Source organism: Siniperca chuatsi, linkage group LG4 (genome assembly GCF_020085105.1).
Source record: "Siniperca chuatsi isolate FFG_IHB_CAS linkage group LG4, ASM2008510v1, whole genome shotgun sequence".
Classification (NCBI taxonomy): Eukaryota; Metazoa; Chordata; class Actinopteri; order Centrarchiformes; family Sinipercidae; genus Siniperca; species Siniperca chuatsi.
Genome location: NC_058045.1, coordinates 30,342,278 through 30,356,573, shown reverse-complemented (window position 1 = coordinate 30,356,573; position 14,296 = coordinate 30,342,278). Strand labels below are relative to the sequence as shown.

The window sequence follows — 14,296 nt, the reverse complement described above, 5'->3', positions numbered from 1 at the left end:
GTCAATCAACGTATTGATTAATCAACTATTTGTTTCAGGACTACGTCTATTTATTTTTAAACTTCACCACAGTATTTAACAGTGTTCATCAATAACACAGATTTGTGATGTGTTCGTTTTAAAAGAGTCAGTTAAAGTCAGTTTAAAACAGCGAAGAGAGTCGCTGCCTGATTTGCTGAAAGTAGTTTAGTGATTTACTTCAACAAATTGGTAAAATTTTCAAAATGTCATGCTGGACATGTGAACCACCATGTCTCCATATGTTTGTCATGATTAGAGCACAATCAATAGTGTTGTAAGGCCGATACAGATATCGATATCTGAACATTTCAAAAGTCTGATCTTGAGATCTCTTGAGATTTCTTTTCATAAGCATGAACGTTTTTGATACGGAATTTAATCTAAATTTTAAATTTGGTTCTTAAAGAAGTGTGACCGAGACATGTAGTGAGCGGATATTTTGTAAAATAAAAAAAAAAAATAAAAAAACTAAGTGTGTTTCCATCCACATTTTCAATATGTGGAGTGGAAACACCAGAAATTCGAAAAAAAAATACAAAATATCACAAGTTTTTACGCTTGGCTGAGGTGGAAAAGTTGGTGTAACGATTAAAAGAAAATGTGAAAAAGTGCAACAGAAACAGACTTGGTGAATAAATCATGACGTACGTGGAGCATGTGGCTTCTGCTGAAGAGACAATAACATCAGATCTGTGTGGATGATGAGGAGGCTGTAACCTTCCTCGCATTAATACATGAAACTAACAGAAATGTTATATTTTCGTCAAGTTTTCGACATTGTTTTCCATCGTTTGAGCTTTGACTGGAGCTCTTTTAATTAGGTCATCGTGTTGTGTCTTCTTCTGTGATGGTTTAATGGCACCAGATCGGAGAATTAGCTCCACCAGCTGTTTATTTGCATGAACCAACTCCTCTAATATTCATATAACATTAGTGGATAGAAACACACATTAATTCTCATTTTCTTTTGCCGATTTTACGTTTGGATGGAAACTTGACTACTGATACTGATCTACATATACTGTATATCTGTCCAATAACATTAGCTGTGCTAATGTATCTATCAAAGTCTAACTGTGATTTGATTATGTGGACAGTAAACAGTAATACTGATCATCTCACAGGCTTACATCATGTATTAATTTTCTGCTTATTTGGGTCGACTTGCGTCTGTCAGAACCTGAACAAAATCAGGTCCTAATTGCTTTTTCAGGTAGTGTTGAACTTTTCTGATTCAGGAAGTCCAAAAAAAAAAAAAAAACCCTAGGTGAAGCTCAGCAATGTGAACATGTGGCATGTCAGTCTGTTAAATGGATCAATATGACTGCCAGGAAGCCTCTGTGTTGTGTTCAAACAATCCTTATCACACACACACACACACACACACACACAAACAGTCAGAGTGTGTGCTGTCTCACAGTGCAGCCGTCAGCTTTGGCCTGGTCGATACACTCCATTGCCAGCATGTGGTCAATACCCGGGTCCAGTCCCATCTCATTCACTATGGTGATGCCCGCCTCCTCCGCACTGACACACACAAAGTCACACACATGTTCAGTTTTAGTATCTCTTGATTTAAGACTCTGTAAATTACTTTTTTTTATTAAACACACCACAAAACTCACACACATCACCAGACTAATCCATTTACCTGATTTAAATTAAATTTTCTGTCATGTGTTTTATTTCTGTGTGTAATTTTCTACTATGTGCCCTGTTCATCTAGTGGTGTTCTGTAATTAATGTTTTAATTGAGACCTGCCGATGAAAGGGACTGCAGAAGAAAATTAGCTTTAAGCTAACTCTGGTACAATACGTCAAATGGTAACATTCATGTTTAATGTACAAATAAAATATTAATTTCATATTCCGCTTTAATTTAAAGATCCCCCTCCAGATGTTTTATGTTTAAAATACGCTGCTTTGAATAATAAATTGTTTTTGACAAAAGGTTCCATTACATTGTTAAAAGGTTCTTAAAATTACATCTATTCCTTCTCCCTCATTACAAAATCCTGTTATGAATATGCAAATATTGTTCACTACAGAAGTTTAACAGCTGGACACAAGATGTCTCCTATTTCGCTGAAAAGTCGTGTTGTCACAAAATGATCTTGTACGTACACCTGTTAATCTTTAATCTTAAAGTGAGCACAGAGAAACTTTCGCCTTTCAGCAGATGAATGTGAAAACAGCCCTCTAGTGTCAAACTGTGCACATGTAAATATATTCTGTTGTATTTTCATCTGTTGTGTACTCCGTCATCACCTGCTGTGCAGCTCCTTCATGGCAGGACTCAGGTAGCTGGCTGTCACCATGTTTACCTTCCTCTTGATGCAGTGTTTGGCGATGAGTGGGTGAAATGAGTACGGCAGCATGCTGAGGAGCAGAGGGAGGAGGTGAGGTCAGGACAGGTGGCTGATGAATTTATCCAGCATATAGCAAATGATGCAAATTGAGCCCAGTCTGATAATGTGGAGCTGAGTCTGAGACGTCCATAGAGCTCCATTTTTCATCCATCCAATGAAAATGACAGCCTCACAGGGCTGCTAACGGCGGGGACACACAGGACACTGAAGCGCCGCGATGCGCCCCGAAGCGCTGCCCCCGAGGCGCTGCCCACTTCCTTTCGGCGGCCATGTTAACCAATTGGGCTGTTCAGACAGAGCGCGCCGCGGTCGGCTTGCGCTCAGCAGCGACGGTTTCGGTGTCTGGTATTTTTTCCGCGTGCCGCGAGCAAATCTGGCAATTAAACACACTAATAATCTATTATAAACTACATAAATTGATATTATATATGATATAAATGATCTGATTCTGATAAATAATATGCCATGCTTGCCAACCCTTTTGATTTCTCTGCCCATCTCCCTCCTGTTTTCCTAGAGTAATTTCCCCCCCCACATGATAAAATATCAAGATCTGCCCATCCACTATATTTATATATTTTTATCTGCTGTTTGTGATTGTGTTTTTTAAATTACGTACTTATTCCACATATTTACAGAGAGCGAGAGAGACGAGCCCCTCCCCGCAGATCACCACACAAGGCGATCCTTTTAACTTCATTGCTGCAGAAGAAGCGCCGCCCCGCAGAAACACATATGAATTTATACCTTAGATTTTTGAGGTTATTATAAAGATCAGCTCTTTACTGTGATTAGAAAAGAGCAGAGGAGCAGAGTCGCTTGTTGGCCAGCGCGGAGAAATGCGCTTCTGGTGTGAACAGCCAGGCTACTGCTCGCAGGAGAAACGATGTAGCGTGGCGTAAGGAGGCTACAGACTTTCAATATTATTATTTAAATTAGGGACCAATAAAGGAATAACAGTATTAATTAACTATCATTAAAAAACAAGGAGCACTTCTTGGCTTGCTTAAGTCACTGGATCCAGGCTTTCTTCAGATACAATTCGCACTACAACTTCTTTACGCAAACACCAACTTTCATTGGCTGTGAGGGCTGTTGGATTTTAACTTCAGTTGATGGCTTGCCCTTCATCCTTTGTTGAGGACCAGAAGGACTCAGTTTTTATATATATATAATAAATTTCAATGAAAAAGATCTCAGGAGAAGACAATGTGATAATGTAGCGCAGAAATCACCAAAAAATTCACTAAATGCTGGTAGTCGAGCAATGTAGGTTAAAAACTGGAGGTCAATCAGAAGCCCATTATAGCCGACTGTGTTCTTGAGGCCCCGTCTCCTTTTCGGGGAGAGACCAACTAAAAAAATTGACCATTAAAAGGCGATTATAGAGAACCTAGTGGTACAGTATTATTTTATTAGAATTAACTACTCTGTATTTCAAGCTTACTTTAGGAGAAGCAATGACATGACATGTTTAACAGTTTGTCTGCCTGTAACAAAATATTTAGCTCATGCTGTACCTGATGACCAAGTCATGATCTTTGACCAGAGAGTCGAGGTGACCTTCCTGGCTGCCGGCGTCCAGCGTGACGGGGATGGCGTTGGGATATTTGGCTGCCAGCTCCTCTGCCTGCTTCAGCAGCACCGACGCTGAACACAGGAAACTCAGTCAGTGGAAGGTCATATATGTACTGGGTTCTGAAAAAGTTTCTTCTGGGATAAACTATTGGATCGACAGGTTGCCTGCAATTATTATTACAGTCAGGACATTTCATGATAATCTACTCATTAGAGTTTGTACAAATGTAAAGTTTGTCTTGATGGTTGTTCTAGCAGAAAGATTACAGGTAACCAAAAATATTGGGATTAATCCTCTGGGGAGCAGGAATATACACAAGAAATCTTAAAAGGTCCTGAAAACTTATTTTCTTAATTAGCTTTGTACTACGAGCGATGGGGTCCTTCATGAACACACATTGTTTGGCCAAAGTTAGTACAGTTTTGGTAATTTCACATTAGAGATTTCTGTATTTGAAGGGGGCGTGGCTCCGTTGGAAAGAGGTGATGTCATGTACTTCAATGTGCCAATGAGGACTGAGCGATATTTGAGTCAACAGGCGAGGACAGTTGTGTGGTTGTTTGATTATGCTGCCAGGCCGCTGTCAATCAAATCTGATCCAACCACACCTGCACAGTCCTGATGAAGCAGAATAGTTCAACTTTTGGTGTTAGACGGGCCGACTGGTGGACAGACAGAGTGACAGAGTCTGAGATAATGGTGATTCGGTAATCAGAATAAGAAATTAGCTCAGTAACTATGCGTAGGTTGTCCAGTAGCTACTGTTTGCATGTTAACAGTTGCTGACTATTATGTGTGACTGCATCCTTTACTGGCAACACCGGCTGAGAAAAGTTTTTGTTTTGTTAAACATATCGTAGCAGTTGCACATTGATAGAATTTTAACCCTTTTTGTTAACCACAGGCAGCCGATTCATTAGCTACTGCGGTTTGCGAACTAGCAAGCACATTAGCTGGTGGACTGTAGTTGTACCACCCACTCATGTCTCATGATTGACTGCAAACTGTGACATCTCTCTATTTTAGGACTACTTATAGTCTTGTTCTATAGAACTGGATGGTGGGACACAGTTATATTAATATAAAGCTCTTCACGTTTGAACTTTCTACCAAATCACTAAACTATCAAGGACCAAAGATGCAAAGTGGACCTTTGAACTAAGATTATGTTGTTACATATTTCAAATAACACATCGCTTTTATGACTTTTCAAAGTTTGTAAGACAAACTCACCCACTGTGACCTGCGTCCGCTCGTCGCGAGTCAAATACTCAACTACGGGTTCGGAGACGTATCCTGAACCCAGCAGCAAAACACGCTTCATCCCAGTCTTCTTCATGATCTGAGCTTTCTCCCTGAGGGACAATAGACACACGGACTTAGAACCACATCATAAAAACTTCAACAAACAATAACATCAGTGGGTTTCAGTGACTGTGTTTCCATCCAACAGGCTGAGATGTTAAACCATGAGCTACACTGATTTTCAAAATTTGGACAAACATGAGTTTTTAAAAGATGGAAGAACCACAAAGAAAGGCATCATTTTAATTAAACTATCTGGTCAACTTTACATCAAATTTTCTTTTCAATACTGAAGAGATTTTATCAAAATTTGGTCCTTAAAGATGGATGATTGTATGGGAACCAGTCTAGTCACCCACAAGTGAGCAGAGATTAAAAAAGAAATCTGCCACTGAACTTTGACTCTTTACACATTGTTTGCTAACAGAAAGCTACATTCACTTTAAAGTTTCTCTTGCCATTTTTCTGAATGTACAAGAAATATACGACATAGAAAAGTATTTATGTTCCTTGTTTAATTTCAGTGAAGTTACTTCATGCACAAAGTGGTGTCCTGCCCACTACCTCAGCAGGAAAGCAAATATAAAAGGGAGAAGAATGGTACAGTAAAGAGTCCCTGAAATGCAATTAACTTGCACAACAAAGAAAAACATAAACATAAAGAAATTGTGCATAAAAATCATGTCCAGCAAACACAAAACAAAATGCCAATGTTCTCTGGTTTTTAATGCTAGTCTAATACTGCATTGCTTTAGTTCATTTTTACAGTTTTAAAGTTCCCTGAAGCTTTCAAAGTTCCTTGAAAACCCTTGAAAGAATCTGTTAAGTAACAGTGGCGGTTTTTCTTTAACTGTTGGGCTTATATATTTCATACATATGCTTTTGTTTTCTAATAAATTAGCTAAATATCTGTGTAGATCTCAGATCGCTGTATAACATCTTCGCTGTAACAATATAATGTGTACAAAGTCAAAGTGGCAGTGCGACTTCTCTGATCAAACTACATCAAACAGTATCTGTGTGACTGACGAGGATCTGGCCTGAACCAGGAGGAGAGAGGGGGAGCATGGAGGGTCATCCAAAAATTAAATAAATAAAATAATTAATAATAAAAAATAAAAATTTAATGTAAATGTTGTTGTGTGTTTTTTTTTAAATAAATGCACTTTGTAAAAAAAAAAAAAAAAAAAAAAAAAAAAAAGCACATGCGAAACTAATGTTTTCACACATGAAATGTCCCAAAACCACATGTTTTGGGACATTTCATGTCACATGACGTTTCACATATGATATTAAATGTGAAACTGCTGGTTTCACATGTGATGTCTTCCGTTTCATGTGTGAAAATCGCATCGGGCTTTATGTGAATTTTTACATTTAAATTCACATGTGAAGTATAATTAATATAAAATATTAAGACTATAATTTGTTAAACATTTAACTGTTAGCAATAATTTAGAGAAAATTAAAAGTCAATAATAAATATAAGGTTGCATATTAATACATTATATGTATATATAAATTTTAATACTAGTAACCTTTCTGTCAATATCTTAATTTACTAAATTACTTTTTACTTTTGATCATTAACAAGCCAAACTTTATAAAAGGAATACAGCTGTAACAACTGAACCTACATATTGAACTGAACAAAGTGGTAATTAAATGAAATACTACAGAATAACATGTTTAGACTCATTCACCGCCAGTTTCAGTTTACACAGTCAAGAAACTGGCAGTGCGTCTGTTAAAGACAAAGTTTATCCAGTACTCAAAGTACTGAGATTTGATCTCCAGCCACGATCACATATGTAACCCACAGTGAGAATGAAAGCCATGTGGAAGCATCAGCTGCCAAGCCTTTTAATTAAACAGAGAGGCCTTCTCCAAACAGCTGGAGTCAGTTAAAAAGTCTGATTTTGCATGCTGGATTATCATAACAATAACACCATAATAGAGGCATCACTCTGAGTGACCTGTGGCATTAATATCCCACCACCAACCACCACCCGCCTCAAATCCCCCAGGAGTCAGGCCCCTGGACTCGTTAGCTTTGGCCTAATCGGATGTAACACCGCACACATGCACGAGTCTCAGCGGGGCTGACTGGAGGTCCGACCAGCAGTCCGCCCGCCGCCGAGCCTCATCGTCTTAATTAAAATAAAGAAAAGAGAGACGTTCCCTCAGGAGGATTTCTCCCTGAGTTTACATATCTTAAGGAGCCAAACTCAATCAAAAGGATTAAGATTTGGTGGCATGGCTTGTCTGGAAAAATGATACTTAAGATCAATTAGGAAGACAACTCTTAAAGTCTTAGAGGTGGCCTAAATATGAGCGAGCAGGACTCTTCGGTGTGAAAAACACTGAGACCCGAGTCACAAGAAGAGGCTGAAATCTCTTCAGCCAAGCTGTTTATAGAGCCATCGAGGAGCAAATCTGCACTGAGCCTGAATATTAATAAGCTAGAGAAACAAACATTATTACTGTACCCATGAGGGTCATGGAGTCAGGATAGATTTGACAAGCTCATTAAAATGTTTTTAACAGCAACACTGAAGCTGCAGATGAGCGGCGAGGGCTGTAAAAGAAGCAAAATGTGTAATCAATTGAAAGAATATAGCCCGATAAATTAATCAAAGCAGATTAAAAAGATAAAATTTAAAATCAAGGACAGAATGCTGATGAGGATTAGAGAGACTGCAAGTAAAAGATAAACATTCAGATGAATAATTTGTCTTCTGTTTTATACAAAGTCAAAGATCAATTTCATCGTCCATTAAGTCTGCAGAGTGAGGTCCAGGACGTGTTTAGCCTAGCTTAGCACAAGAACTGCAAACTGGGGGAAACTGCTAGCCTAGCACCATCAAAAGTAAAAACCAAGAAAGTGGTGGCACTAACAAGAATGATAGCATCTGGAAAGAGGTAATAAATCGATTTTAGGATCTCCACGAGACCTTTTTACTGTCTCCTCGACTCTGTTGGGTCATTTTTACTTTAAAGTAAAAAATGGAAAACCATTTAGTTTTCTAAAGTTTTTTTAATTGATTCCCTAACTCCCAAAACACAAACTCGGGTTGCTAATGTGACATATTTGTTATCTAGGGAGCTAACATTACGTGGCTGACACGTTGGCTAGAGAATCAACAATAACAGCTACAGCCATGCTTGCGGCTGTATTTAGGCACGTTAGGTAGATGCTAACATCTGCGTGCTAACATGCCCACAATGACAACTTTATATATGCTGATGTTTAAAAGGTAATGTTTACCATGTTCACCATCGTAGTTCTTAGCATGCTAATATTTGCTAATTAGCACTAAGCACAAATTACAGCTGAGGCTGCCTGAAAGGTTTTGCCTTTGCAATCCTGAGTTGGGTGGGGGGGGATGGCAACCCATTTTAGCATTTTGCAAAAAAAAAAAAAAACACACAGAGAGACGTTAACGTTAGCGGCGGTTTACTGTCAGAATCTAAATCCTGGTTTGTTACTCAAGACTATCTAAAGTTACCACTTTTATGCGGCGACAGTCATTTCTTTGAAGAGCGGTTTTTGCCCTCACATTGAAATATTACACAGCTCAGAATAAAACTTCTGCATGTCTTTCTGTTTTTATAAAACTGTGACTCTGTGCAGTTAAGACAGCTATCAGTCTGTTAGAGCCACCTAGGTTCAGAGAAAACATTCATATTACCAGTTGTTTTTGGTAAAGCACTCCTGGATTCAGACTATACTGCCAGTGCAAAAGTGTCCTAATGCTGCATTCACACAATGCCGGCAAGCTGTAAGTTTTTCTGACCTTTGGATTTGAAGATGGTTACCCCTGTTGCTAGCTTTGTAGTCACTATTTTTATCATGTTACATATTTGCAGCAGTTTGTTGACACGTAAAACTTGGGAAAAAAAAAAAAAACCAGTGTATTACTCCTTTTTAATTAGCTGAATCAATTGCATTTCAGTTCCTATTTGATTTTATTTAACCAGTGATGGTGAATGTGCAGCCATTTTGCCACAGCTTTGCTGTCAGAAACTCCTGATTTCTTCGACTCAAGGCACAAGACTGCTATCAGTTTCCACCCACATCCAGTCTTTGTGCTAAGCTAGGCTAAACACATCTTAGACCGATCTCGTTGTTCAATGCACAGTAATGAAACTGATATTCATCTTCTAATCTGACTCTGGGGAGGATGGTTGTGTCCAAACTTAAAAACTGCACGCCAAAACGAGAAAACAAGAAGGACTGATGCGACAGAAGGGGTGACGGCGGTTTTTTTGTGTAAAGTGAGAAGAAAAGATGTTTCTACCCCTCGATACCCAAGGGTCCAGCGTCTGACGTTAGCTAGCACGCTAGCCATGCAAAGGTGTTAATGCAGAGGCAGGTTGGCAGAGCAGACACCAGAGGGCAGCACTGTGCAGGAACAACCACAAGGTGACTGTTAGCCGCTACAAGTCCAGCTTTCAGCACTGCTGGCTGGAGGACACTAAAACATCACAAACTGCAATGCTAAAAAAGGGTGAATTATGGAGGGAAAACAGCAAAAACAGGAGACTACAAAGCACAAACATTACTTAGCTTTTAGTAAGCTGCTATTAGCTGTAATGATAAAACACTACAGTTTAGAAAGTTAGCACAGTTGAGCTACGTTAGAACATGAGAAACAGATTGAAAGCGTTACCTGTCTCGTAATCTTTAGACATTTCATCCACAGATCGGTTGCTTTAACTCGTAGATTGGAACATGAGTGTGCCAAAGTGGTTTTTTTGACAATTTTATGAATAATTCAAATGAGAAATAAGTTGAAATACAGAATCGTCCTCAAACACACAAACATATGCTACACATTCTACAAACACTTCATTTTAAAACATACACTAAGCAAAAAGTACAACACTTAACAGACAACATATTGTATAACACACTCACAGTTGTAGTCTGAAATAAGTCTTACCGTCTTTCTCGAAGTTTTTCAATGTATTGAAACTTTGGGGTGAGTACTCCGTTTGAGGTGATGACAGCCTTTAGGAACAAAGAAATGAAAAGGGTGAAATCTTACAAAATTATTCATTATTTTTAATCATTTGCACAAGACTAAAATAAATCTGGTCAAATTATTAATAAATAACGATGGTAGGTAATGAAGGCTATGGAGACCATGGTCTTTTGTTTCTGAAAAATCCATTCGCATTTCCTGGCTATATTTAAAGTCATAGGCCCGTGGGTATTGTAGTATTTAGAGCTGTCCACAAAACTGACGGATAAAACACGATTTCTCAGAAATTAAGTTGAAATAATTCAAACTGGCAGTCATAAATAAACCTTTGGGATCATTACATTATCCCGGAGAGTCCTGTGTTTCTATGTTAACATTGAGGATGTCGTATAAAAAAAGCTGAAACATATGCTAAACATATTACCTCTAAATTGTCATGCATCTGTATAAAATAAAGTTATCAGTTATGTGGAGATGATGGGCTGAATATGTCATCCCATTAAAACAAGTTAGAAAATGAAGTTGAGATCTAAAAACAACATGCTTCTGTAGCAAATGCAGTGAAATATTTTCCTACTACGAACAGTACTTACGTCTCTGACTTGCGGGCTGAAGTCCTCTTCCTCCAGCGGTCTGGTGGCGTCTGAAGGCAGCTGATGATGACAGAACGCCACATTTACATAAAAAGACACTGGCAAAAACACAGGGCCTGTCTGTCAGGTTTTCTATTTGCTCAGTTCCTGCTGCAGCGCTCTCCCACAGGAAACTCAACCAGAAGCAGAAAGCAGCACAGAGCGAGACAGAAACTCAATGGACGACACCAGCTGTTCTCACCTCACCTATAACCCCGATGTCTTACCATCTCCCAGATGTAGGGGAAGAGTCGGTCTCCAAAGTACTCTGTGGCTTCGATGGGGAGCTGAGCAGGAAGGTTGTCGATGGAGCACATGAGGATCCCGTTTCCCTCCACACTGCCGGGACCGGAAACAAAACATTGGTTATTGATTGGAACACAAATAGTTGTTACCTTGGCAACAACTTCTTGTCCTGGGGACAATATTACTCATATACAGTATAATTAACAAATGTCTACTGACCATATGCAGTAAATAATACAGATGCAATATCACCACTCCACCCTGAAATATAATTATATCAAAGCCCAACATACTAGACATATAATATACAATAGAAAGACTGAACAACAACATTTTTAAAACAATATCTGATGTAAAAGCATTCAGAAGAGGATAAAGATCAGAATAACTGTATCAGTTTGATATTTTTGCCAACTGTTTTTTAAAGCTGAATTTTCCATTTCATCAAGAAGAGTTAGGCTGTGTTTAAGCATAGCATTATATTATTATATTATTCAATTTATTATTACATAATAATAATTAATAAAATTATATATTAATATATGAAAAAAAGGTGATAAGAAAGGAACAGAGTACTCATGCAACTTTTGGCAAAGTAATTGCAAGCAAAAATAGCATTCTACAAGCTGTTTTGTGCCCTTTTGTTTGTGTAAAATAAGTTTTTCTGGATCAATACAAATACTGAATACACTAAATTTTTATCCTTTTTTATATTTCGTATTTCTTATTTTTCACATTGGTCTTTTAGCACAACCATAGGAGCACACCACATTGCATTCAACTTCACAAATTGTGTGTATATGACAAATAAATCCTTGAATCCCTGTATGACGCATTCGTGTCAAACGTAGCGAAGTGATGTGGCCGATGTGTTGCACTTTGCATTGGTTTACATCATATGTAGTAACTATGGTGCTGACACACACAAAAAACGAATCAAATCACAATGATAATATCAGTCGAATTTATCCAGGAAAGCCTAATTTAAATAAGAAAACTTAAAGAGTGTCCTGGCCAAGACAGGAAGCAAAAACACTGAGTTCCACACTGTCCAAATATTTGGACAAACTATATTTTGATGCTTTGGCAACATTGTTTTTGAAACTTTCATGCCAATAAAGCCCTATGAATTGAATTGAGTTATAGACTAACAACATAAAACACATAACACAAATTATGTCACAACACCAGAATAAAAATTAAAATAATGTAACTGTAAAATCATAAATAAAACCGCCAATAGGAATTATATAAAAGACCACATTCTAGAAAAAAACCTAAAGGGGTATTTTAAATGCAACCTAGGAAAAGTTTAAAAACCATAAATAAAAATAAATGAGGCCAATCTGAAACTACTAACAATAAATTAACTAAGAAAACACCCACAGCCAGAAGAGAAAGTTCCTGCAGCAACATATTTAAATGCACAGATACAGATTTTAAATCTGTTCCAGGCAGAGAAAATAATAATAACCTGAAATCTTGAATGTCTGACGACAGCAGCCTACGGATCAGATGAGTAAAAGTGATAAACTTTAACAGAAGACTGAGCCAGACAGAAATGTGCAGGTGATGTTGGCAAGAAGACAAAGGTCACGAGTGTTGGAGGTGTACCTGTCGTGATCTATGTGCTGGTCGGCGTCGTACATACAGAAAGGCTTGTCAATGGTGGTGCACTCGTTCATGAACCCTATAGAGCCTCCGGTGTCAGCAGATATGTCGCAGATGGCCAGCAGTCTGTAGAAAGAGAGGAGAGACCGTGTTCAAGAGGTCAGAGCGACAGGCTGAACTCAAAATGTCACATAAAGATGTGACATTTGACCTCTGTGGCGATACGGCAGGTAACACACTTCTACCCGTTCACTGTAACAGACATTCAGGCATCTCTCTGTCACATTTTCTGTGTCTGACTGAAAGGTTGCGGACAGGTCAGGCTGATTTTTTCATCTTCTACTGATGACAAAAAGAAGGCCGTAATGCTGATTACACACTGGGAAAAAATACTGAATGGATGAACACTTGCTATTCTTACACTATATGGCCAAAAGTATGCAGACAACCCTGTTTTCCCGGGTTGGTCTCGGCCCCTTAGTTCTGATGAGGAGAAATCTTAATGTGACAGCATGCAATTATATTTGAGACTATAGTAACAATAACACATCTTTGTGTCAACAGTTTGGCCCTTTCCTGTTTCAACATGCCCCCGTGCACAAAGCCAGGTGCATGTGGACATTGCTAATTCATTTGGTTCGGTTAATAATGTCAGATGATGTTAGGATTTATTGAAATTTACTGAGATGTCGTTTGTTTGCATTAGCTATTGAGGTTTTCTGTTTTCTGCTCTGCACATGCTCTCTGCTCACACTGAGGGAACCCACGCTCCAGTTCACTTCATGGCAAACTGAACAGAGGTTAGTTCACTCTGAATGACACAAACTGAGCCAAAGATGCTTCAACTTGAGTGACATATTCAAGGATATCTCCAGTTGACTCCTCTTCATGAAGAGAGACAGGAGCAAACAGAAGAGGAGTTAGAGGAAAATAAGAGAAACAGCCAGAGCTCCTGGTGAGTTTGTAAATAATTCAGCGGTTGGTGAACACGATGCTCTTACTTGTGAGGCAGCACTGGTGATCCCTCGGTGGCTGCACGTGAGATTTTGGGCGGTCTCATCAGCTTCTGGGCATCCAACCGTCTGAGAAGACGGGGGGTGTGGCGGTCCCAGTAAATACCATTGATCAGGCAGGTTGTGTAGGGGGCCACCTGTGGTTAAGACACAACATTTCTGCTGTGATGATGCAGCTGAGGATGGCAGAGGTGGAGAAGCTGGCAGCATATGAAAGGAAATCAAAAGCCGTCTGTTGGACCTCATGTCCTTAAATTAATTTTCATAGACTGGTGTTTCATATTTTAATAACTTCCACCGTGGAGGTTCTGCCTCCCCGTTTGAGTATCTTAAAAATCTGACCTGAAGGTAAGTTAACTGGCAAAGGAATTGGTGCGGTGGACTACATTTCGGCATGTAACTCCTTAAACATGAGGCATAGAGCTTGAGGTCTTCATGGGTCCAATCAACAGAGACCCGACCCAGGACCCGAATTGGGCTGGGCCAGGCCAAAAATGGTACTCAGTCTAATTATCCTGGGGTATATTTAGGA

General features: G+C 38.9%; 1 protein-coding gene across 6 annotated transcripts in view; it reads right to left on the bottom strand.

Moving 5' to 3' along the window:
• The window catches only part of aass (aminoadipate-semialdehyde synthase), a 36,435-nt gene that overhangs the window by 8,985 nt on the left and 13,154 nt on the right, over positions 1-14,296 (bottom strand). For 3 of the 6 annotated variants that reach the window (XM_044192195.1, XM_044192197.1, XM_044192192.1), the window contains exons 9-19: positions 13,753-13,901; positions 12,755-12,877; positions 12,615-12,644; positions 11,122-11,233; positions 10,856-10,915; positions 10,221-10,288; positions 9,948-9,959; positions 5,203-5,324; positions 3,911-4,040; positions 2,290-2,400; positions 1,440-1,548 (exon numbers count right to left, since the gene is read on the bottom strand). In XM_044192195.1, coding sequence (XP_044048130.1) covers positions 1,440-1,548; positions 2,290-2,400; positions 3,911-4,040; positions 5,203-5,324; positions 9,948-9,959; positions 10,221-10,288; positions 10,856-10,915; positions 11,122-11,233; positions 12,615-12,644; positions 12,755-12,877; positions 13,753-13,901 — 1,026 coding nt within the window. The remainder of the gene's footprint in view (positions 1-1,439; positions 1,549-2,289; positions 2,401-3,910; positions 4,041-5,202; positions 5,325-9,947; positions 9,960-10,220; positions 10,289-10,855; positions 10,916-11,121; positions 11,234-12,614; positions 12,645-12,754; positions 12,878-13,752; positions 13,902-14,296) is intronic. The other 3 variants (XM_044192193.1, XM_044192194.1, XM_044192196.1) reach the window with 3 other exon arrangements.